Consider the following 25,864-nt stretch of genomic DNA (forward strand, 5'->3'; position numbering starts at 1 on the left):
TTGCTCGTCCAGGACAATGAGGCGTCTTGTGTCTCTGGGGCTGACTATATCCCGCGCCGTTTTCCCGGATATCTCAAACCGGGTTACCCCTTTGCCCGCTGATGCAGACCTCCCCCAGCCCCCGTCTGTCCCTTCTGGCAAATGGCCCCCTCCTTCCAGATCTTGCCAGGTTTCCTTCTCCCTTCCCTCCAGTCCCCGCAAGAGAAACACCCGTCTACCTGCACCCCCTCTAGGGACAGAATGAAGTCTCTTAAACGCAACCCATTTGTGGAAGGTACAAACAGTGAACTCATACATCCTGAGTTCTCTTCCTACATACACTGCGGCTCAATCTCAAAGTCTCACCTTCTCCAGGGTAAGACACACAGTAGGTTCTTACCTTGCCACGAATACCCACGGCCCTGTGAGGATCACCACGAAAACCACCAGAGACGGATCACTCGGGATCCTAGGGGTCACCATGGGTCCCAACAGATCAACCGTGTTGACTAGCCATATAGTTGGAGGGTTTTTCATTTTTTGATTCTAACAAATATTTTTAATGTTTATTTTTGAGAAAGAGAGTAAGCAGGGGAGGGGCCGGGGGGGGTGGGCAGGCAGGACAGAGGATCTGAAGCGGGCTCTGCGCAGCCAGCCAGATGCAGGGCTCCAACTCACCAACGGTGAGATCGTACCTGACCCAAAGACAGAAGCTCAAGTCGGACACTCAATCACCAGACGCCCCAACTAGCCATATATTGGAGTGATTAACAGTGCCATAATTTGGTTTTTTGTTTTTTGTTTTTTGTTGTTGGTTTGTTTGTTTTTTTTTTTTTTTTTTGCAATAGGTAGGAAAACAGAGAAAGTCTTGCTCTGGCGCTTTCTTGGGGGACATAGATACAGGGAGGTCCCAAGACCCGCCTTTGAGAAGTTACCACCCACCCCTCTCCTTCCTTAGCTGAGTGGAAAGTCCAGATGCTTCCACTGGGGATGGCGCTGCACACAGCCTGGGAATGTGTAGAGCCTGGGAAAACTTCCTTGGGGGGTGACAAAGTTCGCTGGTTTCAGAGGGGGCAGGGTCGCTGGGGCCGCTTAGATAAAAGCTGAAAGGGAATTGACAAGGCAAAGACGGGAGGGATCCGTGTTTCTTAATCCACTCACTTTCTGGGCAGCCGGTCCGGCAAAAGCAACCTGTCTCCATTGTTATGAAATGCATCCGCTTGCCAATCGGTGGCTCCGGGGGACACCAGCCTCCCTCCCCCTGCCCGGTGGGTGAGTCTGAATCTTACCTGACTCCTCCTACCCCTCCATCCCTCGCCCCACCTCGGGAAGTCCTCAGGGACTCTCAGGAAGTCTCAGCTCCCCCCTGGGCTGGGATGGACGCTAAGTTAGATTTCTCCCTGCATTGTGTCCGGGGATGACTGGGTTGGGGTGTCGGTGTCCGATAAGGAGGGGTTTTCACTACATCCTGGCCCGGGTCTCCACGACCCCCACACTCCCCTCCAGGGCCTGACACAGGAGCACCCCTCCCCCAAATCTGATCTAATTCCCTCTCTGCTCTGCCGAGGCTGGTCTGGCCTAAGAGGATTGGAGCATTTGCTAAATGGAACCAGGACAGGGTCAGAGAAGCAGCTGTGGGAGACCCCCGGGGCCAGGACGGGTGGGGGGGGGGGGCCGGAAGAAGTGGAAGGGAGAGGGAAGAGACAGGGGCAGAAAGAAGGAGTGAGGGGGGTTCTCCGGGAGAGTTGGGAGGGGGGGCTTCAGTATACAGAAGGGCATAACACCAGCCGGCTCTGCAGGAAAACATTTCCAAGGTGACCATGAACTTTATTAATTTCCAAATTATCAATCCACAAACAAGGTCCTGGAAAATCATCAGGATTAAAAATACCGAACCAGGCGCCTGGATACAAAGTAACTAAAGCAGTGAATTCGACATACAGGACAAACGGATTTAAAAACAAACGTTTAAATATCATCTGAAAAGTCAGGATCCGTGAAGATAAAAAATGCTACAAAATCACCCTCCAGAAAGATGCACCCGAGACCTCTGCGGTTAAATAACATTTCGCGGAGCGTCTTTGTAAACCACCAAATGAACGAGTTGAGTTCTATGCTCAGGTTGGAAAGCCCCCTGTTGGAAAGATGTCGGTTCGTCCTCAAACCATTTATGGATTTGATGCGATTTCTATCAAATTCCCAATGAGGTTGCCCCAGGCCTGCAGAGGAAGCGCTCCGAGCATCCGCGAAACAGACGCTGGGAGCAAGGAGTTCCACGCCAGACCTGGGAACCCACCGAAACGCCCACGTGCGCCCTAAATGCGGGGACACCTGAGCCGCGCGATGTTCGATGTTCGGTGGCCACACAGTGACCACAAGATGCCGCCTCCACAGGTGGGATGACAGGAGGACTGATGATCCGATGTGCAGCCCGAACCCCGCCGGCCAGGTCCCCACCCACGTGGACGCGGTGGGCGCGCAAGCCGACGACACCCTAGTCCCCTCTGGCCCCGTGGGAACTGCAGGGCTTTTCGGAGACAGATTCGCCTATAAATCCAGTAGCAGAGTCCGAGTCTCTGTCCTCTTCAGGGTCTTCTCCCTCCTGGGACAGGGCCATCAAAGGGAAAGGGGATCCCTCCAAGGGGTCTTGGGGGGAGACAACCGCTGTGAAATTGGGGGCTAGCACGCAGCCGGCATCTGGCCAGATGTCTGAGCCGGAACATCCCTGAAGCCGGAAGGGGGCGGGAGCCGGGGCCGGGGCCGGGGTTGGTGCAGCCTGGACGGACCCCTGGGAGCCCTGCCGGGCCCGCGGGGCGGCGCTCAGGCTGCAGGTGCCGGGCTCTGCCGCGGGGGGGATCCTCCGGGGGCTGTGCGGAGCGGGGTGACAGGCGCCTGGACCCCCAGGGAACGCGGGGCCAGCAGGGACAGGGACCCCGACCGGGGCGTGCTCAAGGACCTGGGCGGGAACAAGGACGGGGGGAGGGGCAGGGACACATTGGGGGACGCCGGCTCCGCAGCCCCCGGGCGCCGCTGCGCTGGCTCCCGGACCTCGCCCTTTGGGCAGCCTGGAGTGCTTGGCCCGGCGGTTCTTGAACCACACCTGGAGGGACCGAGGGGACAAGGCGGAGGGGTAAACGGGCTAGGCAGGGGTACCTCCCCGCCTCTGTCCCAGGTGTGGAGGGCTCAGGAGACACGGCAGCCGCCAGAGCTCTCCCTAGGGCCCCCGAGGATGCAGGGGGCAGTGGGGTGGGGCTTGGACACCCGCGAGCCCCGGGGCCAGGAAGGGGCCTGCCTCAGAGGGTCCCCCGCCTTCACAGAGGCCCTGAGCTCTGGTGCCCCGACACCCAGCCAACCGTCAGTCTGGGCGGGCTCATGCCGGCTGGTTCGCGCAGCACAGGGTGGCGGTGAGCCTGGGGTCCGGCCCTGAGTCCCCACAGGGGGTCCCTTGCTAGCCCTGTGACCCAAGGGAGCCCTCGGACCCTCTGGCTTGTCTTCACCCCTGTAGCCCGGGACAGACGGCAGGTGGTCCGGCCGGAGGAGTGCCACCTTCCTAGTGGACCCTGTGGCCAGTGGGGACGGAGGGGGCGGGGGTCCTACCTGCACTTGGTGCTCGTCCAGGTTGAGCCCGGCTGCCAGGGCCACGCGTTCCCGGTAGCTCGGGTACCGGTTGGCCCAGAAGTGTTTCTCCAGCTCCTGCAGCTGTTCCTTGAGGTACACGGTGCGCTTCTTCCGGGGCCTCGGGAGCGTTCGGGCTGATGGGGGGCCTGACCCGAGGAGAAACGGGCTCAGACAAGCCCCACAGACGGCCCCCCGCCCCCCAAAGACCCTCCCCCTGCCCGGGCCAGGCCCCGACGAGCAGGTGGGAGGCACGGCTGTGCATGAGAGGTGGCAGCTGGACCCGACGCCCTGGGGTCCGGCCCTGGCTCTCGCGGTCCCGCCCAAGTCTCTGTGCCCTGTGTCGGGGCCTCAGTGGGCACATCTTTGAAATGGGCGCAGTGATGGCTGTCTTGTGATTCCAGCACCCACGGCCGCGGAAGGCAAGCAGGCTGAGCTCCCCAGGCCCAGCCAGGCCGCTGCCCCAGGCAGGCGGGCTCCCACCTCGCCTGGCCCCCCCAGCCCCTCCCATCCAGGGCCAGAGCCACCCTGACGCTGCTCACAGGGGGCGGCCGTGCACCAGGCCCTCCGTCCCGGCCCCACGAAGTCCCCACAGCCCGGTGCGGGACGCCCTCCCCAACACCGGGGGCCTCCAGAGGAGGCCTCCCCAGCCTCAGCCCCGGCCCCTGGCGCAGGCCCAGGCGCACCCTCAGGGGAGCCTGGCTCTTGCATCCTGCCCGCTGGCCCGCCGCCTGCGTGTGGGGCCCTGCCCACCCCACCGGGGCCTTAAATCCCACCTGCCTGCCGTGCCCACCCAGACACACCCTGAGGGTCCTGGGACTCTCCCTCTCTCCCCACCCTCAGCCCCGCCCCCGGAGGAGTCCCAGGAGGGAGTAATCCTTTCCTTACTGAGCAGCTTCTGGATACCCAGGCCCTGCGCTGGGGCCTGGGGGCTGGGGCCTCAGTGGCCAGACAGCCTTGGTCCCTCCCTCAGGGGGCTCTAGCCCAGGGAACCCCGCATTGCCCCTTGTGGGGGTCCCTGGCCCAGGAAAGGGCCCCTCCAGCCAGTGCCCCGGGTGTCGTCCCCTCCCCCCAGTCCTGGGGGCCCCTCCCCCGCCTCCCTGTCCAGCCCCCTCCTCTCCCGCCTGGTCGGTCCAGCAGCCTCCCCGCTGGCCCCCAACACCATGCTCGCCCTCTGGTCCCTTTTCCGAGTCTCCCCCCAAGTCCTGGACGGGGCAGGTGCTCAGACACGTGGCCCCGGTGATGGTTCGGGGTCCGTGCCGGTCTTCCTATGGGATGAAGGCCGATGGGGGAGCAGGTGGATGGCTGCCCCCGTGTCTTTGAGAATGCATGAGCTGGGGCTGCCTTAGGTGCTGGACTCAGGAGCTGGGGTCACAGGGGCCCAGCCCCCCCGCCCCCCCAGCTGCATAGACCCGCATCTAGACCTCAGGCTGAGCTCCTCGCTGGCCTGGGGTCTGCTCAGGACTCGAGTCCGGGAAGCACGCAGCTTACAAGCCTCAGTTCCCGGGCAGCGAGGGGCCTCTTATGATCATCAGTGCTAGATGAGGGTTAACTAGGCGATCGCGCACCGAATCATAGGTGGCAGAGGGATCGCGTTGTTCGTGGTTGACCTCGCTCTCCTGAACGGCCCGAGCATCTCACGGTGCCATCACACCGTCAGTGCGCCTCCGTGCTCCTTCCTTTCCGGCAACATTCCGCCTTCACTGGACATTGTTTCTCGTTCTTGGGCAGGTGGGAACACAGGGGTCACCAAGTCGCGGGGGCTCTGCAGTCAACGAGGGATCCTCTAGCAAGGTCCTTGGTCTTTACGATGTGCCCAGTGGCCACCTTCTCTCTCATTTTTAATAGAAATTAAATGTACCATTTTGTTGATGAGACTGGCCCAGATCGAGAAGAGGGGTCGTGCCTGGGTGTGCCGGTGGCATTGTGACGGTGCTCACGTGGGTCTTTCTTTTTCCTCTCCTTTTTTTTTTAATGTTTATTTGTTTTTGAGGGAGAGCACAAGTGGGGGAGGGGCAGAGAGAGAGGGAGACGCAGAATCCGAAGCAGGCTCCGGGCCCCGAGCTGTCAGCACAGAGCCCGACGCGGGGCTCGAACTCACGAGCTGTGAGATCACGACCTGAGCCGAAGTTGGACGCTTAACCGACTGAGCCACCCAAGCGCCCCTCACCTTCCCCTTTAAACCCTCCGGCTCCCCCTGGACGGAGGAAAGTGGTCTTTGAGATATTATCCCACCATCTTTCCAGGTCACTGGCCTCCTCAATAAGGCAACCTTTTCCTTTCTCACCAACACTTGTGTGTTGAGTACTGGCTTCCTAGCAGCAAGCAGCGGAACCCGAGTCTGGAACGGGTCCTCTGTCCGGTAACAAGAGGACAGAAAATCTGACCTTCTCATGTTTTTGGGGTGTAGGCTGGTTTTGGAAACAGACTTGATGATAGCAGTCAATGTCTCTCAGCTGAGGACCATCAGGACACCAGGAGTTGAGCTAATGTGGGTTTAGCATCCCATTGCAGGGAGCGGGGACACACACCATGGAAACCCTGGGGTATCTCAGTAAGAGGATGTTTGAGAGGACCTATATAGGACGAGGGCTTGTATGAGATGATCTGGGGGAAGGTTCCAAGAAAAGTGATTTTTATGCACAAAAGAATTGAAGTCAGGGACTCAAGCACATACCTGTACCCATATAAGCATATCCCCATAGGCCTGGAGACAGAAAGCAGATTCCAGGGGCTGGCAAGAGTAGGGAATGGGGACTCAGTGCTTAATGGGGACAGAGTTTCGGTTTGGGATGATAGAAAAATCCCCAGAGATGGATAGTGGTGATAATTGCACAAATCGTGAATGGAGTTAACACCACTGACTTGTACATTTAAAAAATGTTAAAAAGGTGGGGGGGGGGGATGCGCCTGGGTGGCTCAGTCGGTTAAGCATCCGACGTGGGCTCAGGTCATGATCTCACTGTTCGTGGGTTCGAACCCCGTGTCGGGCTCTGTGCTGACGGCTCGGAGCCTGGAGCCTGCTTCGGATTCTGTGTGTGTCTCTCTCTGCCCCTCCCCCACTCGTCTCTGTCTCTGTCTCTCTCTCAAAAATAAATAAATGTTAAAAATTAAAAAAAAAAAAAAAGCGAGGCTTTGCTCCGGGTTGGATGATGTCAGGAGACGGGGGACGTTCTGTGATTGGCTGTCATGTCTAGAAGATGGGGAGGTTGGAGAGACTGGAGCCAGCGTTTGTATGGGTAATGTCACCCGTGTTAGTCTGCGTGGGGAACATCATCTCTTTGGCGGTTTGGACCATGTGCGTGTTTCTCTTAGCGATCAGACACGATTACGGAGACATGATCACTTCAACACAAAGACTGACCTTCTAGGCAACCGGAGGGCACCAAGTTTTGGTTGTGAGCACCTGGCCAGCTCCCGGCTGTTGGGAGCTCCTGTCTAGTTCCCCCATTTAGCAAATCCCTTGAAGTCAACATGCCAAATGCTGTGACTGAGCAGTTGGGAATCCCCGGAGGTCCTTACCATCATCAGTTGCCTGACCTTGAGCAAAGACCTCCTCCCCCCGCAGCCTTGATGTTCCCCACCTGTACAATGGGACTATCCCAGGGTCTGTCTACACGTGCATGGGAGCTGAATGCTGCTGACATCTGCTCAGGAAAGAACCTGGGAGATCCCACTCCTGTCCCTACAGATTTGTCCCCAGGGCAAAGCCACTGGTTGTCTGTGAGGTCTCCACCCTGCAGGTGACACAGATCAAACTATAATTGCCTGAAGAACCAGCCTCCCTCCCTAGCACCTCTCCTCAGAGATTTTCAAATTCTATGCAGCATCAGAATCCCCTAAAGGGTTTATTGAAACCCAGACTACCAAGCCTCCCACTTCCCGACTAGTTTCTGATTCAATGGGTTCTGGGGGTGGGACCCCAAATTTGCCTTTCTGACAAGTTCCCAGATGATGCTGATTTAGCTGGTCTGAATCGGGACAAATCAGAGACCACCTCTGTAGGTGAATGCCTCCCTCCTCAACCTGGGCCCCTACCCCTGGCCTTGGTCCCAGACCTTAGTTTCTTTAAGGGGAAACATTAAAAAAAAGAAAAAATCAAAGGGAACGTTTCACTGAATATAACATTGAGAAAAATGCAACAAGTTATCACAGAGACACCCCTACATCCGCTGCCCAGAGAGAAACAGAATATTCCCAGCAACCTCCGAGCTCCCCTATGCTCCACCAAGCAAAGATAATCACCATCTTGTCTTCTGATCCTACAGGTTAGTTTTGCCTGGTTTTAAACTTGACAGGCATAGAATCACAGAATGTGTCCTCTTTTGCATTTGCCTTCTGTCGCTCATCATTGTCTGCAAGAGCCCCCCTCCCCCGCCCTGGCCTATTGCCTGTGGACCATGGTCTGTCTGCATTCTGATGTCTGTGCGGTTTTCCATTGCATGGTATGACACGGTTGGTTTATCCATCCTCTCGTCCGTGTGCGTTTGGTTTGGTTCCAGTTTTGTGTTATTACACTGACACTGTGAACATTCTTGTGCGTGTCTTGCGACACACAGGCGTGTGCATTTCTTTTGGTGTCTTCCTAGGGGTGGAATTTCTGAGCCATACAGCCATGGAATTTCCTGAGCTCAGCTCCAGTGGATTGTGCTTGATCAATTTCCAAAGTGATTTTACCAGTTTATACTTCCGTTTCTTCCATATCCTCCCCAAACTTAGCATTGTCTTTTAATTTTTGCCACGCCAATGGGTTGGTAGACAAAGATCACTGTGGCTTCATTTTTTATTTTTCTGATAGCCAATGAAGTTGAGCGCCTTGCCCATTCATGATGGTTTGTTTCAGTCCTTTTGGTTGATGTTATATTGTATAGTTTTCTGTGTAGCCATCGTGCACAGATTTTGTTAGATACTTCATGCCCATCAGAGCCCAATGTAGAGCTTGAAACAACAGCCCTGAGATCAAGTCCTGAGCTGAGATCAAGAGTCAGACGCTTGGGGCGCCTGGGTGGCGCAGTCGGTTAAGCGTCCGACTTCAGCCAGGTCACGATCTTGCGGTCCGTGAGTTCGAGCCCCGCGTCAGGCTCTGGGCTGATGGCTCAGAGCCTGGAGCCTGTTTCCGATTCTGTGTCTCCCTCTCTCTCTGCCCCTCCCCTGTTCATGCTCTGTCTCTCTCTGTCCCAAAAATAAGTAAACATTGAAAAAGAAAATTAAAAAAAAAAAAAAAAGAGTCAGACGCTTAACTGACTGCAACCCAGATGACCCTAATTTCTTTCTTAACTGTTATGTGCAATTCCTTGATAAAGCCAAATGGGGATGGTGTGTTCTTTGTGTGAAAAATGTTAATTATGGATTCCTCTTCTTTTTTATATATAAATAAATAATGTACTTGTGGTTTTTTTAATTTTTTAAAAATGTTTATTTATTTTTGAGACAGAGAGGGACAGAGCATGAGCAGGGGAGGGGCAGAGAGAGAGGGAGACACACAATCTGAAGCAGCTCCAGGCTCTGAGCTGTCAGCACAGAGCCTGACACGGGGCTCAAACTCACAGACCATGAGATCATGACCTGAGCCAAAGTGGGACGCTCAACCGACTGAGCCACCCAGGCGCCCCCTTGTGTTTTATTTTTTACTCACTTACTTTTAAGTAAAGTCTATACCCAATGTGGGGCTCAAACTCACCACCCCAATACCAAGAGTCATACACTCTACCAACTGAGACAGTGGGGGCACCCCTGGATTATTCTTTAATAGGACTATTCGGATTTTACATTTTTGTGCATGCTTGCTTTGGTAAGTTGTGTTTTGCTAGGAGTTTGTCATCTGAATTTTCAAATTTCTGGGCACACGGTTGTTCATAATATCCTTTCATGATCATTGATATCTTTTTTTTTTTAATTTTTTAAACATTTATTTATTTTTGAGAGAGAAAGAGACAGAGCATGAGCAGAGGTAGGGGCAGAGAGAGAGAGGGAGACAGAGAATCCAAAGCAGGCTCCAGACTCCGAGCTGTCAGCACAGAGCCCGACGAGGGGCTCAAACTCATGAATGAACCATGAGATCATGACCTGAGCTGAAGTCGGACGCTTAACCGACTGAGCCACCCAGGCACCCCGATCATTGATATCTTAATGTAGGACTCTTCATAACGCCCCATGTTCATTCTTGGTATCTTTGTATTTTTGTACTGATTTCCATAGCCTTTAGCAAAACAGCTCGTGTCTTTTTTTTATTGTGTATTTTTTATTTTATTAATTTCTGCTCTCATCTTGACTATTTCTTTCCTCATTTTTAACTTCTTGAGATGACATTAAAGGTGGTTGGCTTTAGGCTTTCTTCCTATCTGGGCCTGATATATCCTTTAATGCTACGGACAAATCCAATGGAAATTAGAAGATCATGAACAAATGTATGCCAACACGTTTGACAACGTAGAGAAGAATGGACCAATTTGGGGGGGGGGGGCGCCTGGTCAGTTCAGCATCCGACTCTTGATTTCCACTCAGGTCATGATCTCGCGGTTCGTGAGTTCGGGTCCCGCGTCGGGCTCTGCGCTGGCAGTGTGGAGCCTGTTTGGGACTCTCTTTCGCCCTCTCTCTCTGTCCCTTCTCCGGTTATGCGCACCCTCTCTCAAAATAAATAAATAAAAACAAAAAAACAAACTTAAAAAAAAAAAAGAATGGACGGATTCCTTGAGAAATACAACTTTCTGAGGCTGACCCAAGAAGAAATCTTAAAATACGAACAATGATATATCTGCTGAATAAACTAAGCGCGTAGTTAACCTTCCTACCCAAAAACTCCAGCCCCATAGACTTCACTGAAAGATTCTACCTCCTTCTTAAGGAAGGAAGCACAACTTGCACAGAGTCCCTTCCTAGCATCTGTCTGGGCTTCTCTTTTCCCACCTAATCCCCTCCCCCACTGTCCTTTCTATTCCTCCTTTTCCCAGTGCACTTGACTCTCCGTGTTCACCTCCTCCGGATGCCCCCCCTCCATCTCCTCCATACTCTGAGGGGCTGAAGCACCATCCCTGAAGTCACCTAGCAGAGGTCATGCTTGCACGCTGTGTGGCCAGCCATTCCATTCTCCCCTCCCAGCCTCTGATCCATGTTTGCCCTGAGAAGCACCGGGAAGGCTGAGACTGGATCCTGTTTGCCTTGGGAAGGTTCCTTAACCCATCCTCATCCATAAAATAGGGGAGCTGGGGGATGGCGCCCACCGCATGAGGCTGGAATGAAGATTCAGGGAGGGAGAGATACAAGGAAAGTGTCTAACAGCTCCTGGCACATGGTAAGCGCCCACTGGAGAGTTTGGTTGTGATCTCATTAGTACCACATGTCCTAGGCGTGATTTGCCACGGAGGAAAGCGTCCCGTAGTTAGAACTCATTTGTCTTCGAGGAGCACTCCGCCCCTCCTCTGCCTCCCCCAGGGATGGGGGGGGGTGGTCATGTGTCTGAACCTAATCCCTGCTAATTCCCAGCCATTCTGCTGAGGCTGGACCATCATAAGAAGATTGGAGCATTTGCTAAATTAGTCCGGTTCAGGGACAGAGGAGACACCCAGGGAGGGGCCCGGAGACCAGGAGGGCCGGGGTGGGGGCTGGGGGGGGAGAGGCTGCAGACACATACCTGAGGGGACGGAGGAAGGAAGGCTGAGGGAGGACCACAGTCGGAGGGGAGGGGAGAAAAGCCAGGGGGTCCCAGAGGGTCCAGCAAGATGAATATAAATCCCAGCCCTACCTCTTCGTATTTGTGAGATCCTAGGCAGGTCGCCTGACCTCCCACTGCCTCGGTTTTCTCATCTGTGAAAGGGGGATGGACACAGCACCGTCGGATACGAACAGCACCTCTCGCATGGGTCATCTCTGAGAATTAAAAGAGTTTGGACTGGTTTTCTCCGGGGTCTGGCACATAGTGTGTGCTCCGTGGGTTTTTCCTTTTTCCTTCCAATTTATCGACGTCTCGTTTATATGGTATAAAATTGGCTCATTTTAACAGTACGGTTTGAGGCATTTGGGCCATCCTATAGAGTCATGGAACCACTACTCTTATAAAGACGTAGAATATTCCCCCGGGGCGCCTGGGTGGCTCAGTCGGTTAAGCGTCTGACTTCGGCTCAGGTCATGATCTCGCGGTCGGTGAGTTCGAGCCCCAGCATCGCCGGGCTCTACGCTGACCGCTCAGAGCCTGGAGCCCGCTTTGGAGTCTGTGTCTCCCTCTCTCTCTGCCCCTCTCCCACTCATGCTCTGTCTCTCCTAAAAATAAACATTATAGGGGCGCCTGGGTGGCACAGTCGGTTAAGCGTCCGACTTCGGCTCAGGTCACGATCTCGCGGTCCGTGAGTTCAAGCCCCGCGTCAGGCTCTGGGCTGATGGCTCGGAGCCTGGAGCCTGTTTCCGATTCTGTGTCTCCCTCTCTCTCTGCCCCTCCCCCGTTCATGCTCTGTCTCTCTCTGTCCCAAAAATAAATAAACGTTGAAAAAAAAATTTAAAAAAAATAATAAACATTATAAATAAATAAACGAACAAACAAATAAACGGAATCGTACAATATGTGGCCTCTTGTGTCTACACGGCCTCTTCTGTGAATGTACTTAAAACCACCGAACTGCACACTTTTAAGATGATAATGATGGTCAGTTTCATGTGCGGGATACTTTAGCACAAAAATAAATGTTTATTGGACGCTCACCAGGTCCTTGGTATAATGATCTCGTCTCATTCTCTCGAGGTAGGTCTTCTCAGTGTTACAGGCGGGGAAACTGAGGCGGGGAGAAATGCCCAGGGTCACGTGACCAGAAGTGGCTGACCCCGGCTTGCACGGCAAGTCTGTCTGTCCCCACCAACCCTGGGTCCCCTCCCCAGGGACCCACAACACACACACATCCTAACCTGGGACTCAGGGATTGAGAACAGGGGCAGACAGTGGTGTTTTACAGTTGGAGAGACAGAAAGCCGGGGACAAAAAATAAAAGAAAGAGAAAAGCAGAGATGAGAGGGACGTGGCTGGCGCGGGGGGCGGGGGGGGGGGGGACCTGAAGGTGGCTGATAGGGAGGGCTGGAATCTTTACACGGGCCACCAAGGCAGGAAGCGTGGCCATCCCCCCTCCCTCGCGGAGGGGGATGGGGGGGGTTGGTGCCCAGGGAGGTCACAGCAGGAAGGAGAAGCTAACCGTCTGGAGTCCACATCCCTGCTTAATTGGCTTTAGGGAGAAACCGAGGAAAAGTCGGCGACCAGACCGAGAGAGCACGTGGACGGACCCATGACCCCAGAGATACAGGTGGGGAGAGAGGAAAAGGACAGAGCAACCCCTGTCTCCACCGCCCCACCTCCCCCCGCCCCACGCCGCCTGCCCCTTCACAGAAATTTTTTAAAAAATCACCCAGACTTCAAGCGAGAGTCAACATTTTAATTGTTGTCGCTCCGTGAGTGGCTTTTCGGGAAGGGGACTGGAGTTCCAGTGAATGGAAAAAGGGATACAGAAGGAGGGGGCCTCCTGACCTCTCAGCCCCGGTTAGCCTGTGTCTGTGGCCCCCAGCCCCTACCCCTCTGTGTATCCTTTGTGCCCCAGGCTGGACTCTGAGCCACTCCCGGGGGTCTAATGGCCCAGAGGCCAGCGTGGCCCAGGCCCCTGAGAGACGTTCACACGGCGTGCTGAGTAAACCAGCTTTGTGGCCTCTAGTGACCCCAGTGTGCAGGGGTCTCGGGGGTCTAGGCTGTGCGCACCTGTCCTGGCCTGGACCCAGAAAACTCATCTGAGCGCCCCCCCCCAGCCTCTCTGCACACCGTGCCCACCTCCTGACACCCCTTCCTGCACCAGGGGCCTGGGGCCAGCTCCTACCGGCTCGTGAGCCCAGATGGCATGCGTCCCGCTCTGGGTCCGCGGGCCCACACTGGCGCCTTGAAATCAGCCGTAGTGGGAGGACTCACACCACGGAAACCGGGTGAAAGGCTCGTGGCTGCCGATCACCCCGGCCCCAAAAAAACGAAAGGGAAATTCGGACTGAGGAAGCAAGGCCAACGCGCCAAACTCCCACGAGTGTCAAAACGCCTGACTCCTTCTCAGAATCCTCCCAATGCTGCTCTCGGACGCTGTGGGTCGGGAAGAAATGCAGCACTGCCCCAGGAAAACTTCCTCGGGCCAGGCTCTCTCGTCCGGGTCCGCAATCGGGGCCCCAAACAGACTCTAAGAAAGGGACCGTATATCTGAAACGTGGGACTTCCTCCTAATCCGTTTCTCCCCCCCTCCACCCCCACGTTTAACAGACGGGAAGCTGCCACCTGCTCTTTCTTCCTGAAACACCCACAGCTATAGTTAGGACACCCCAGGCAATGCCAAAATTCCTCCGATGTTTGGGTGAAAGTCACCTTTAGAAAATCCTGACACAGGGTCGCCTGGGCGGCCCAGTCAGCGGAGCGACCCACTCTTGGTTTCGGCTCAGGTCTCGATCCAGGGTGATGGGACCGAGCCCCGCGGGGAACAAAGAGCCGGCTTGGGATTCTCTCTCTCTCTCCCCTTCCCTCTGCCCCTCCCCTGCTCGCTTGCTCTCTCTCTCTCTCTCTCTCTCTCTCTAAAATAAAATTTAAAAATCCTAAAACAAAAGGGTTAAAAGGAGACAGGAAACAGGCGACTTGCCTTCCATTCTCCCACCAAATATGCCCATTCGAATGATGACACAGTCGTCATTAGTTAAGAAACTAAGAAGAAAAAAAATAGATCGATAGATCAAACAGCCCCCTAAACCTACCATGTAAACCCCAGGTTTGTGAGATCTGCCCAGTGGATGTTTTTAATTTAACCATACGACTGGCCTAAGCTTCCATGGTGGGGCTTCTTAAAGTCTGTCTTTGGATTTTCTAGAAGGATCTCTAGCCATATGCTAAGGAAGTGTCCCACACGGAAGGTACAGAATTGAGCCTCCCTCCCTGGGTGGTCGCGGGCCTCTTGATTCTGACCTCACCAGTACCCGTCCCCCCCCCTCCCCCGCCCCCCTTGCCAAATCAACCGCTGAGTGCGTTCGTTTGAATTTCGTCTGGGGGCGAAATTCTCACCAAGAGAATTTCTGGAGTCTGGGGCTCGTGGTTTCAAAAGGCAGCTAGAATCCACGCAAGCCGGGGCTGGGTTGAGGGTTACTAAGACCTACTGAAGTGTGCCCCTCGCCCCCACCCCTGCCCCCGGAGAGCGAGGAGACCCTCCCGGGAGGAGGGGGTGGGCCGTGGTGAGTGAGCCCGGCTAACGAAGCCAGAGAGGCCCCAAGCTCCGCCCTGCTTCCCCAGGGACACCCTCCCGGGCCGGTTCAGACAAAGCGCGGAGACAGAGCTGGTTTCTACAAGATCTGAAACTTCCAGGCACTCTGATCCTTGTAGTCCAAGGGGTCCGTGGGGTTGTAGGTGAATTTCCAGGTGCCTGTGGGGTCCCTGAATTCCAAGCTGTCCACGGGGCTGTAGGGACCGTAGCTCTGGCCTGACAGGGAGGTGGGGGACTGGGCCAGGGAGGGGCCCACGGAGGGGCCCGAGAGGGGGCTGAGGGCCGGGCCCCCCAGCTGGGGCACCATGGGGGAAAGATAGGGATCCAGGCCACTGAAATAGGAGCTCGGAGACCCGTAGGCCGAGGGGGAAGAGCAGAAAGCAGAGGCGGGGGTGTAGGTCATGGCGTAGGGCGCGGAGGTCAGAGGGGGCCCGGCAGCCACCAGCCCCGCCCGCTGGGCCTCGGGCAGAGGGGACTCCGAGGCGGGGCTCCAGATGGACACCGTGGCCACGGCCGAGGTGGGGGAGACCGAGGGGCCGGGTAGAGGGGGGCTGTAGGAGTCTGAGATGCCCAGGGGATCTGGACAGACGTCCGAGGAGGATCTTGGCGACATGCCTGCCTTCCGCTTGGCCGGACGAGCCTTGGTTTGTGCCCCAGGGGGCTGCGGCTGCTGCTTCTGTTGCTGACGCTGCTGGCGGCATTTGGCCCTGCGGTTCTTGAACCAAACCTGGGGGAGGGGAGGGGGAGAAGGGGTGGGCGAGTGGGGGGGAGCCCCGGAGAGTCACAACCCCCCGGTTTTGGTCGGTAGCCGTGACACTCTATCCATCCACCCGACCGCCCGTCTGTCCGTCCATCCAATCACACACACACACACACACACACACACACGATCGTACAAACACACACATACACACTTATCCATCCATCCATTCCATCAATTCACAAACATGCGTGAACTTTGGGGATACGTCCGCGGAGCTGACATTCTTGTTGAGAGTGACAGATTATAAATAAACAGTAGGTAAGTACATTGCATGGCATTCTAGAACCTTCTAGAAGGTGATAAACACTATGGAAGAACCAACTGAGCGGGAGGAGGGGACAGTAGCGCGGGGAAGGTGAGGGACATTGCGAGTTTACTTTTTTTTTTTTCAACGTTTATTTATTTTTGGGACAGAGAGAGACAGAGCATGAGCAGGGGAGGGGCAGAGAGAGAGGGAGACACAGAATCGGAAACAGGCTCCAGGCTCTGAGCCATCAGCCCAGAGCCTGATGCGGGGCTCGAACTCACGGACCGCGAGATCGTGACCTGGCTGAAGTCGGACGCTTAACCGACTGCGCCACCCAGGCGCCCCTACTTTTTTTTTTTTAATGTTTATTTATTTTTAGGAGACAGAGAGACAGAGTGTGAGCGGCAGGGAGGGGCAGAGGGAGAGAGGGAGACACAGGATCCAAAGCGGGCTCCAGGCTCCGAGCTGTCGGCACCGAGCCCGACGCGGGGCTCGAACTCACACACTGTGACATCATGACCTGAACCGAAGCTGGAGGCTTAACCAAGTGAGCCACCCAGGCGCCCCTAAACATTGCAACCTTAAATGCGAGAGTCCGTCTAGGTCTCATTGACAGACGTGGTGACCTGATTGGTTGATAAGCAGAGACTTAAAGTGATGGGGAAGAAACCTCCCAGGTTGGGGGGGGGGGGGGGCACCTGGGTCCAGTTTCAGCTCAGATCATCATCTCGCGCTTCGTGAGTTTGAGCCCCCCATCGGGCTCTCTGCTGTCAGCGCGGAGCCTGCTCCGGAGCCTCTGTCCCCCTCTCTCTCTGCCCCTCCCCGGCTCGCGCACTCTCAAAAATAAATAAACATTGGGGCGCCTGGGTGGCGCAGTCGGTTGAGCGTCCGACTTCAGCCAGGTCACGATCTCGCGGTCCGTGAGTTCGAGCCCCGCGTCAGGCTCTGGGCGGATGGCTCGGAGCCTGGAGCCTGTTTCCGATTCTGTGTCTCCCTCTCTCTCTGCCCCTCCCCTGTTCATGCTCTGTCTCTCTCTGTCCCAAAAATAAATAAACGTTGAAAAAAAAATTTAAAAATAAATAAATAAATAAATAAATAAATAAACATTAAAAAAAAAAAAAAAAAAAGTCCAGGTAGAGGGAACAGCAGGTGCAAAGGGCCTGTGGCCAGAGTGTGCATGGCAGGAGTGCTGGGGGAAGAAGCAGCAAGGAGGGTGGAGGGAAGGGTAAGAAAAATGGGGAGAGGGGTTATGAGGGCTCCTTATGACTTTGACTCCCCGACTCCCCCTTCTCCCTTCACGCTTGGGTCCCAGGAGGGGCTAGGGCTCGGGGTGGGGGAGGGGGGCGGCCAGAACATCCCACCTGAACCCTGGACTCCGGCAGGTTGATCTTCAGAGCCACCTCCTCGCGAGCATACACATCCGGGTACTGAGTCTTGGCAAACAGGGCCTCCAGCTCCTCCAGCTGGCTCCGGGTGAAGGTGGTCCGCTCCCGCCGCTGCTTTCTGGGGGCGCCTACGGCCGAGAGGGGACAGCGGGGCCGTCAGGTGACCTGGGCCCCCGTTCTCTTCGTCCGCCTGTGGGAGGCCCTGAGGCTGCCAAGAAGCCCTTTCTGGGTGCTCGTCTGGCCCAAAGAAAGGCGCGCCCATTCCCTGACCTTGTAGACCTCACTCCGTCCCCCCGGGAAATGGGGCTCCTCTTTGCCTGTTATCTCGGGGCTCCTGCCTCACCCCAATAACTGGCTGTAGCCCTGGAAGGAGGTTTATCCCCGTTTCTAACATTTCTCATGCCCTTGGGGCGCCCAGGGGGCTCAGTCCGTGAAGCGTCCGACTCCAGCTCAGGTCACGGTCTCACGGTCTGTGGGTTCGAGCCCCGGCGTCGGGCTCGGAGCCTGGAGCCCGCTCCGGATTCCGGGTCTCCCTGGCTCTCTCTCTGCCCCTCCTCTGCTCACACTGCGTGTCTTTCTCTCTCTCTCTCTCTCTCTCTCTCTCTCAAAAATAAATCAACGTTAGAAAAAATTTAAGAATAAAAATAATAAATTTAAAAATAATAAAATTAAATATAAAAGTTAATAACAATTTAACAATAATAAATGATAAAATTTAATAAATAAATTTAATAATAATAAAATAAAACAACAAAATTTCCGATGCGCTGAGACACGTTCAGGGAAAACATTCCACCACTTGGGAGTGTAAAACTGTCAGGTGGGGCTAGAGGGCGCCACATCCGAAAATGCCATGACCATCCAACGCGCTCCCATGCCCCGAAGTCTGGCGCTTGCAAATGACCACAGACAGCTGATGCGTGGCTCTGAGGTCGCCCGGGGAAGTCCCCATCTTCTTCTCCCTGAGGACGAAGGACCCCAGGGACCACCGAGAGCTGGGCTGGCCAGGAGAAGGACCGTACTCACTTGGGTAGGACACAGCTTGGTGCATCAGATCCACACTGGGACCACTCAGGGCCAAGGCATTGACCGAGTAGTGGGGCCCCGGGTTCATATACGCCATCATGATCTTCGGGGACACTGCGGCCCAGGTCGGCGGGCCTGCAAGAGGAGACGGGGCGTTCAGACACTCCCCCCGCCACCCAGTTAAAAAAGAGGGGGGCGCACCTGAGTGGCTCAGTCGGTGAAGCGTCAGACTTCGACTCAGGTCACGATCTCGCGGTTCGTGAGTTCGAGCCCCGCGTCCGGCTCTGGGCTGACGGCTCGGAGCCCGGAACCTGCTTCGGATTCTGTGTCTCCCTCTCTCTCTCTCTGCCCCTCCCCCGCTCGCGCTCTGTCTCTCAAAAATAAACATCACGAATTTTTTTGAAACTTTAAAAGCATTCCCCGGTGACCGCGTGGTGACAGGCAGGCCCACGTCCAAGTTCTGCCTCAGGCTCTCTTTAGGTGTGCGACCTTGGGCACTTATCTCTCCGGGCCTCAGTTTCCACACCTGTACAACGGCCCTCCGCTTAAAGTGGGCAAAGCTTCACTGAGACCCTGGCTGCCGCTCCCCTCCCACAGCTGTTCTCGCTATGAGCCCAGAAAAGATGTGCAGCCTCGCACAGAATCACAGACGACCGCAGGGTGACCCGCTGTCCCGGCCTGCTCGGGGACAGAAAGGTTTCTAGAGACACAGGCCTTTCCCCACAAAAACCTGGAACAGTCCCAGATATAGCAGGACGGGAGAGTGGCATGGAAACAACAGGGAGGAATGATCGTCCCTCCAAGACCACATGCGACCTGTCTGGTGGCCTTACTTTAAAAAAAAAAAATTTTTTTTAGACGTTTATTTATTTTTTGAGACACAGAGACAGAGTATGGGGGGGGGCGTGCGGGGGGCGGACAGAGAGAGAGGGAGACACAGAATCTAAAACAGGCTCCAGGCTCCGAGCTGTCCGCACAGAGCACGACGCGGGGCTCGAACTCACGGACCGCGAGATCGCGACCTGAGCCGAAGTCGGACGCTTCACCGGCTGAGCCCCCCCAGGTGCCCCATGTCTGGTGGGCTTAGTGACCCCAGTGGCGGCCCGGGCGTGGAGGAGCAGGCTCTGCACCATGTCCCGGGCAGTGGAACAAACAGGAAGCATCTATCAAAGCGACATGCCATCTTCCCTCTCCCCAACCTCCCACCCCACCCCTGCCCCGGGGGCCACAGCCTTCGGGGTGCCTCAGTCCCCCTCATGGGAAAATGGGAATGAAAAGAGACTTTAGGTCGTTAGGTGGTTGTGAGGGTAAATGCATGACGTCTGTCAGCCCCTTAAACTAGCACCTGTTACAGTCGGTACCCGGTAGGTCGCAGCTCTGGGCCCTCGCTGTCATTTGCGGGGACATGTTTGCAGAGACCGGACGCTGGGATTTCTTTCTTTTTTTGAGACAGACAGAGTGCGAGCGGGGGAGGGGCAGGCGGGGAGAGAGAGCACCTGAAGCAGGTTCCACCCTCACCGCGGAGCCCGATTCGGGGGTCTCGACCCCACAACCCTGGGATCAGGACCTGAGCGGCGATCAAGAGTCCCACGCGCAGCTGACAGCTGCCCAGGCGTCCCATCCTGGGGTGTTGAATAGAACCTCTCAGGGGCGCCTGGGCGGCTCCGTCGGTTGAGCGTCCGACTTCGGCTCAGGTCATGATCTCGCGGTTCGCGAGTTCGAGCCCCGCGACCGACTCTGTGCCGACAGCCTGGAGCCTGCGGATTCTGTGTCTCTCTCTCTCTCTGCCCCTCCTCTGCTCATGCTGTTTCTCTGTCTCTCAATAATAAATAAACATTAAAAAAATTTTTTTTAAATCCTTGGGGCTCTTGGGTGGCTCCCTCGGTTAAGCATCCGGCTCCTGATCTCAGCTCAGGTGGTGATCTCATGGTTCATGAGCTCGAGCCCCACACTGAGCTCTGTGCTGTCAGCACGGAGCCTGCTTCAGATTCTCTCTCTCTCTCTCTCTCTCTCTCTCTTTGCTCCTCCCCCACTCACACGTGCACGCACTCCCCCTCTCTCTCACACACAAAATAAATAAAAAAGCATTTTTACTTTTTTATATTGTTTATAAATTTTTTTAATGTTTATTTTTGAGAGAAAAAGAAAGCACAGAGCAGGGGAGGGGAGGGGCAGAGAGAGAGGGAGACACAGAATCCGAAGCTGGCTCCAGGCTCCGAGCCGTCAGCACAGAGCCCGACTCGGGGCTCGAACCCACAGACCGCGAGATCGTGACCTGAGCCGAAGTCGGACGCTTAACCCACAGAGCCACCCAGATGCCCCTAAGTAAGCCTTAAAAAAAAAAAAAAATCCTTGATCTGTGCTTATTACGTATATGGCTGAGAGCCACGTCTTTTAATTTTGTTAAAATTGCACTTTGACGATAGAAGCGTGCGTGGGTTACGTATCGTATATTAACAAAGTGTATATTTAATACATATCGTACGGCATATACATATGCGATGTGTAGGCTTCGGATTCTGTGTCTCCCTCTCTCCGCCCCTCCCTCGCTCACGCTCTCTCTCTCTCTCTCAAAAATAAGCAAACATTAAAAAAATAATTAAAAAAACAAACACACCAGAAGGCATTTGCTCCTTCCCCTCTGTCCTTCTCGTCCCCCACTTGGGGGACCGTGTTCTATTTCCATAAATTGGGGCCCTACAGCCTCGCGGGATGGAACTTCTGGGAAAATGAAACGAGGTAAAGGGGTGGTGGCGGGATCTGGGGTGAGGGTGAGGCCTCTCATCTAGATGGTCAGGGAAGACCTCTCTGCAAGGAGGTGACCCCGGAGGGGCGTCTGGGTGGCTCAGTCAGTTAAGCGGCCGACCCTGGATTTCAGCTCAGGTCACGATCTCACGGTTCATGGGTTCGAGCCCCGCATCGGGCTCTGCACTGCGCTTGGGATTCTCTCTCTCTCTCCCCCTCCCTCGCTGGCTCACTCTCTCTCAAAATAAATAAATAAACATTTTAAAAAAACTTAAAAGAGGTGGTGACCCTGGCGCTGAAAAGCGAAGGCTCAGTCAACTTGGGAAGGGGCCTCCAGGCAGAGGGAACAGAGGTTGCAAAGCCTGGAGGCTGAAATCGTTTTTGCCTGGTTGGAGGAGAAACAAGGGGCCGGCGGGACTGGAGCAGAGCCCGTCCGGGTGGAGAGTGAACCGGGTGGTGTGGGACCCGACAGGAAGGTGGTGGGGAAGCTCAGGGCTAACGGTTTCAACAAAAGCAGAAACCACTTTAAATCGGAAGAATCAGACCCCCCTCCTCCTCCCCGCCCAGTAACCTTCACCCTGGCATTCGCTCCCCTTGGGTTGTCCCCACAGCCACTAAGGGCACCGCAGAAATGACAGGGTGGCCTCCAAGGCTGCTGCCGCTCTGGGGGAAGCCACGGGACCGAGCCCCCCCCCCCCCCGGGGGAAGGTCAGGGCCAAAGCCTCAGACGAGCCTGCAGATGACTCAGCCTTCTGGTCGACCCCTGACTACATCAGCGCAAGCGTCCTGAGCCAGAATCATCCAGTGGGGCCCCCCGGATTCCTGTCCCCCAGAGACCGTATGAGACCGTAAATGCGTGTTGTTTTCAGCCGCCGAGTGTTAGTGTAACTGGTTACACAGCTGTGGAGAACTCAGCGCACACGAGCCTTACGTCCTCAGCACAACCCTGGGAGGCAGGCGCTGCGTTACTGCTATGCCCCCACTTCACAGACGGGAACATCTTGAGGCTCGGGCATGGTTCCTGGCCCAGGGTCATGCGCAGGCCGCCAGCGGGGACTCGGGGTTCCAGCCCGGGGGGCGGAGGTTCCCGAAGGCTGTTCTCCCAGCACCCGGCCCGGGGCTCCCTCTGTCCCTTCTCTCTGTCCTCCCACGGGGCCATGATGCTACACCAGAGGTTCCGGAGAGCCTGGAAACGGGGAGGCTCGTAAGAACCGCCCCGCCAGGGACCACGTGCAGGGCCTGAACGAGAGCATCCAAGGTCACTGTCCTCCCCACCGACTCAGTGCCCCCCGCTTAACCAGGCTCAGAGCTTGGCCTTCCAGGAAAGCCCAGCCTTCTCGCACGGGGATGATCCAGCCTCCAGACGGGGAAATCCGAGCCTGGGGTGAGGAAGGTGCTCGCCCAAGACCAAGGAGCTGATGGTGACAATGACCCCCAGGACTGAGGGTTTGCCCGCTGCTCAGATAACCAACAAGGAAGGGCCTTGTGTTCAAGATGGCAGCAAAGAATAATAATGGGGATAATATCGACACCCACTGACATTTTTCTCTGTGTTTGGCAACGAAACGAGGGACCTCACGACCTCAGGACGTCCTCGCTCTGCACAGGCTCTTCGCGTGAGCTTCTTCCCCAGGAGCACAGACAGCAATAACTACAACATCTACTACCTTTGGCTGAGAATTTTCGAGAAACCGGACCGCGCCCCTATCACCCTCCTGCCTGGTGAATTTCAAGGCAATGGTGCCTCATGATCCCAAAGATAGGCTGAGGGGGACCCTTCTCCCTGCCCCGGGGACCCACGTGTGGGACCCGAGGCTGGCGCCCGGGGCCCCTGATGTCCAGCGGCCACAGGGTCCAGGGTCCCGTCTGGAGCAGGTAAGGCTCACACCCACCTTGCGGGTAGTCAAGGAGAGAATCCCTGTAATTCTGCAGGTGGGGAGACCGAGCCTGAGGGGTGCAGAGGAAAGTGCCCACCCCTCTTGACAGCCATGAGGACTTCCAGCGGGGATCCCAAAACAGCTCAGACATTTCACTGAGGGCCTCTGGACTGAGATCTCGGGGAACAATAAGCTTGTGAAAACTTCCCACAAGGTAGGTGCTCGTATGATCCTCGCTTCACAGAGGAGGAAACCGAGGCTCAGGGAGGAGTAGAGTCCCCTGCTCTTGACCCCCAAATCTACCCCAGATCCCCCAAAGCAGGATGAGGCCAACTCCCTCTCCTGGGTCTCCAAGCCTGTGACACGGGCTCCCCATGGCTCATCCGACTGCATCGTCATGGCGCCCCATCCTCGCGTCCGCATAGCAGACGGGGAAACAGAGGACCAGAGAGGTCATGTGAATGGCCCAACGCCACACAGCGAGGCTTCAAGCCCAGACTCAGGTGGCCCCACATCCGCCCCCGGCAAGACTCCCCGAGCTCAGCCACGTTCCAGGTCCTCCCTTGCTGGATCTCCGCCACCATTCGCTCGGCCACCCTGTCCGACAGGAGCTGAACTGTGCATGCTCATGACCAAGGTTGGACAAGCAGGAGTCTCTAGGGCAGGGAGGCCCCTACCTTAGTAATCACTCCACCAGCATGGGATCCAAGAATCCCCGAGAATCCCGGCATTCCTGGCCCCATGGGGCCATCCCAGAATCTACACTTCCTCCCTCCTGCTGTCGGCATGTGGCTCTTAGCATTTTATTTTTGTCATTCAACCCCCACTCGACAGAGAACCAGGCACCCCAGCCACACGCCCGGGCACTGGGAGAAGCCAAGGGGGCAGCGGGGAGACGGGTGGGCTGTCCGTGAATAAACGCACCAACGAAGAGAGTTTCAGGCAGTGCACGTTTCGAAGAAAACACAACAAGATGATGGGCTAGGAGGTTGCCTTGGACCAGGAGCGAGAAGCCCCCAGCCCCGGACACGTCACCAACAGGCCACTCTGAGCCCCACCCCACCCCCCCACGCGCGGTCCACCCTTCGTTCCTCCTGGTGCGCTCACAGCCCGCCCCGCACCTCCGGACGCGGGGACTGAACCTCTGTTCCCCGCAGGTCCCTGCACCGCACATCACACACGCCTGTACCGGGTGCTGAGAACCCAGGTGGGGAGAAAACAAACCCAATTTCTGCCCCCTGTCCCCCCTCCCCTCGCTCCCCTTCCCTCCGTCCCCTCTCCCCTCTGCCACTCCTGCAACACACCTTCCGAAACAGGGACGGGGCTCTCCCGGTGGCCCGGGACCTGGGCGGGAGTTGTCAGATGGCAAAGCCTGAAGGAAACAGGTCCCCTCACATGGGGAGATTTTAAGCTCCGGCTGGGAGTGATGTCATTTGCGGTGGCCTGGATCTCGGAGGGTAATCCTGGCCCCGGGTGGGGGACTTGACAGGGCGCCAGGAGGTGACATTGGCTGGGAGGGGGAGGGGCGCCCGCCTGCCTAATCCCCTTCCCCTCCCCACGACATCTTGGCAATTAGGGCTGATGGGGACGGGAGGCCCCAGCTCCTGCCTGTGACCAGGAACCACCACCCCACCCCCCACCCCACCCCCCCGCCCCCGGCCGCCATCGCCCCGCCACTCCTCAGGGAAGTTCTTCCTTAGGTCTAGCTGGTGTCCTTCCAGCTTTGGTGTCCCATCAAAGAGGAAAAAGAGAAAGGCCAGGTGTTGCTGAGGGATCGCTCGACACATAAAGGGGTGCGGGTCGTTCTGCGCTTCTCCCCCACACTCCGCCGACCAACTGAAACCTGTACGGCCGCATCGTTCACGCTTTCTGCCTCCGTTTCCCCCCGTTTCTGTCCGTGTGCCTCTCAGCCTCTCCCGCTCTCAGGCTACGCCACTCCGGCCACGTTGCCTGCGCGCCCCCAACCTCGTTCTCCATCATTGCGTCCCTGTGTCCCTGTCTGTTCACCTGTCCCTGCAACCCCAGCCCCACCCCCACCCCCCCAGCCCCACTGTGTTCCTTTATCCGGGCCTCGTAAGTCCCACTGTTCCCGTTTCTCTCTTTTCTCCCCCAAGGTCCTCTGCTCCCTGCTGGCTTTCTCCTCGGCTTCCCCTGCGTTTCTGCCTTCGCCCTATCTTGGTACCTCTCTCATTCTGCACTTTGGATCATCCTCGCCTCTGTCTCCCTCCCTGGGTCTGTTCGTCACGACACACCCGACAGGCACACATGATCGCGGGGGAGATGGCGGTAATCCTGCCTTGTGGCTGGGTCATTGTGTCTCACCATAAGGGGCTCTTTCTTTCTCCCCACCCCCCCCCCCACCGCAAACCCCCTGCCGCGGGAGATTAAGGCCAGCAGCCTGGCTGGGGAATCAGGACAGGTCTCATTAGCTTGAAGAGAGAGGGAGGGGCTGTCTGACCCTCAGGGACCAGTCAGGAGGCTACTGATGGGAGAATACAGTGCTATACGGGAAGGTCCTGGCCGGCGGGAGCAGGGAGAGGGAGAGAGGGTCCTTACAGGCCCGCAGAGAAGAGTGTCGGCCTCTCTACATCACTGCCTCCCTGGACCGGGCACCCATCCGCTGTCAGGCCCAGAGTCCCCTGGGGTGGGAGGGCGTGGAGAGGTGAGTCTCAGAAGGTCAGGCTCATGGCCCTAGGGTCAGTTCAGTCCAAATCTAGGCCCTTCTGCCCAGCTGGATCCCCTGGGGCAAGGGGTTTTCTTTGTCATCTACGCCCAGTGACTCAGGAGGAGTGCCTGACATGTAGCCTTGACCGCTCCCTTCTTCCTCACGACCCACGTCCGAGACCGTCCCTAAATCCGGTCATCTCCTCCTTCAGACAATTGTCCCGCTACAAACAACAAAGCAGTGCTGGGAGAAGGTAAAGGAAACCCGAGTCGGGGCGCCTGGGTGGCTCAGTTAGTGGAGCATCTGACTTGGG

The 25,864-nt window shown here is 56.4% G+C and overlaps 1 protein-coding gene across 1 annotated transcript; it reads right to left on the reverse strand.

The window, feature by feature from the left end:
* Positions 1-14,599: 14,599 nt before the first annotated feature.
* Positions 14,600-24,431, reverse strand: CRX (cone-rod homeobox). Its single transcript, XM_043600433.1, has 4 exons — positions 24,191-24,431; positions 18,265-18,399; positions 17,215-17,366; positions 14,600-15,570 (listed from the first exon to the last, which is right to left on the reverse strand). The coding sequence occupies exons 2-4, from the start codon at positions 18,362-18,364 to the stop codon at positions 14,923-14,925; spliced, it is 900 nt and encodes a 299-aa protein (XP_043456368.1). The 5' UTR covers positions 18,365-18,399; positions 24,191-24,431; the 3' UTR covers positions 14,600-14,922.
* Between the last annotated feature and the right edge of the window lie 1,433 nt (positions 24,432-25,864).

Source organism: Prionailurus bengalensis, chromosome E2 (genome assembly GCF_016509475.1).
Source record: "Prionailurus bengalensis isolate Pbe53 chromosome E2, Fcat_Pben_1.1_paternal_pri, whole genome shotgun sequence".
In the NCBI taxonomy this organism is placed as follows: Eukaryota; Metazoa; Chordata; class Mammalia; order Carnivora; family Felidae; genus Prionailurus; species Prionailurus bengalensis.

What these genes read in the sequence shown, in the direction of transcription:
- CRX (XM_043600433.1), bottom strand. Translation starts at nt 18,364, where the DNA reads ATGATGGCGTATATGAACCCGGGGCCCCACTACTCGGTCAATGCCTTG. An exon ending in CCAAGCTGTGTCCTACCCAA is followed by an intron (nt 17,367 to 18,264) that starts GTGAGTACGGTC and finishes TCTCGGCCGTAG; the next exon opens with GCGCCCCCAGAAAGCAGCGG. An exon ending in TGCCGGAGTCCAGGGTTCAG is followed by an intron (nt 15,571 to 17,214) that starts GTGGGATGTTCT and finishes CCCCTCCCCCAG; the next exon opens with GTTTGGTTCAAGAACCGCAG.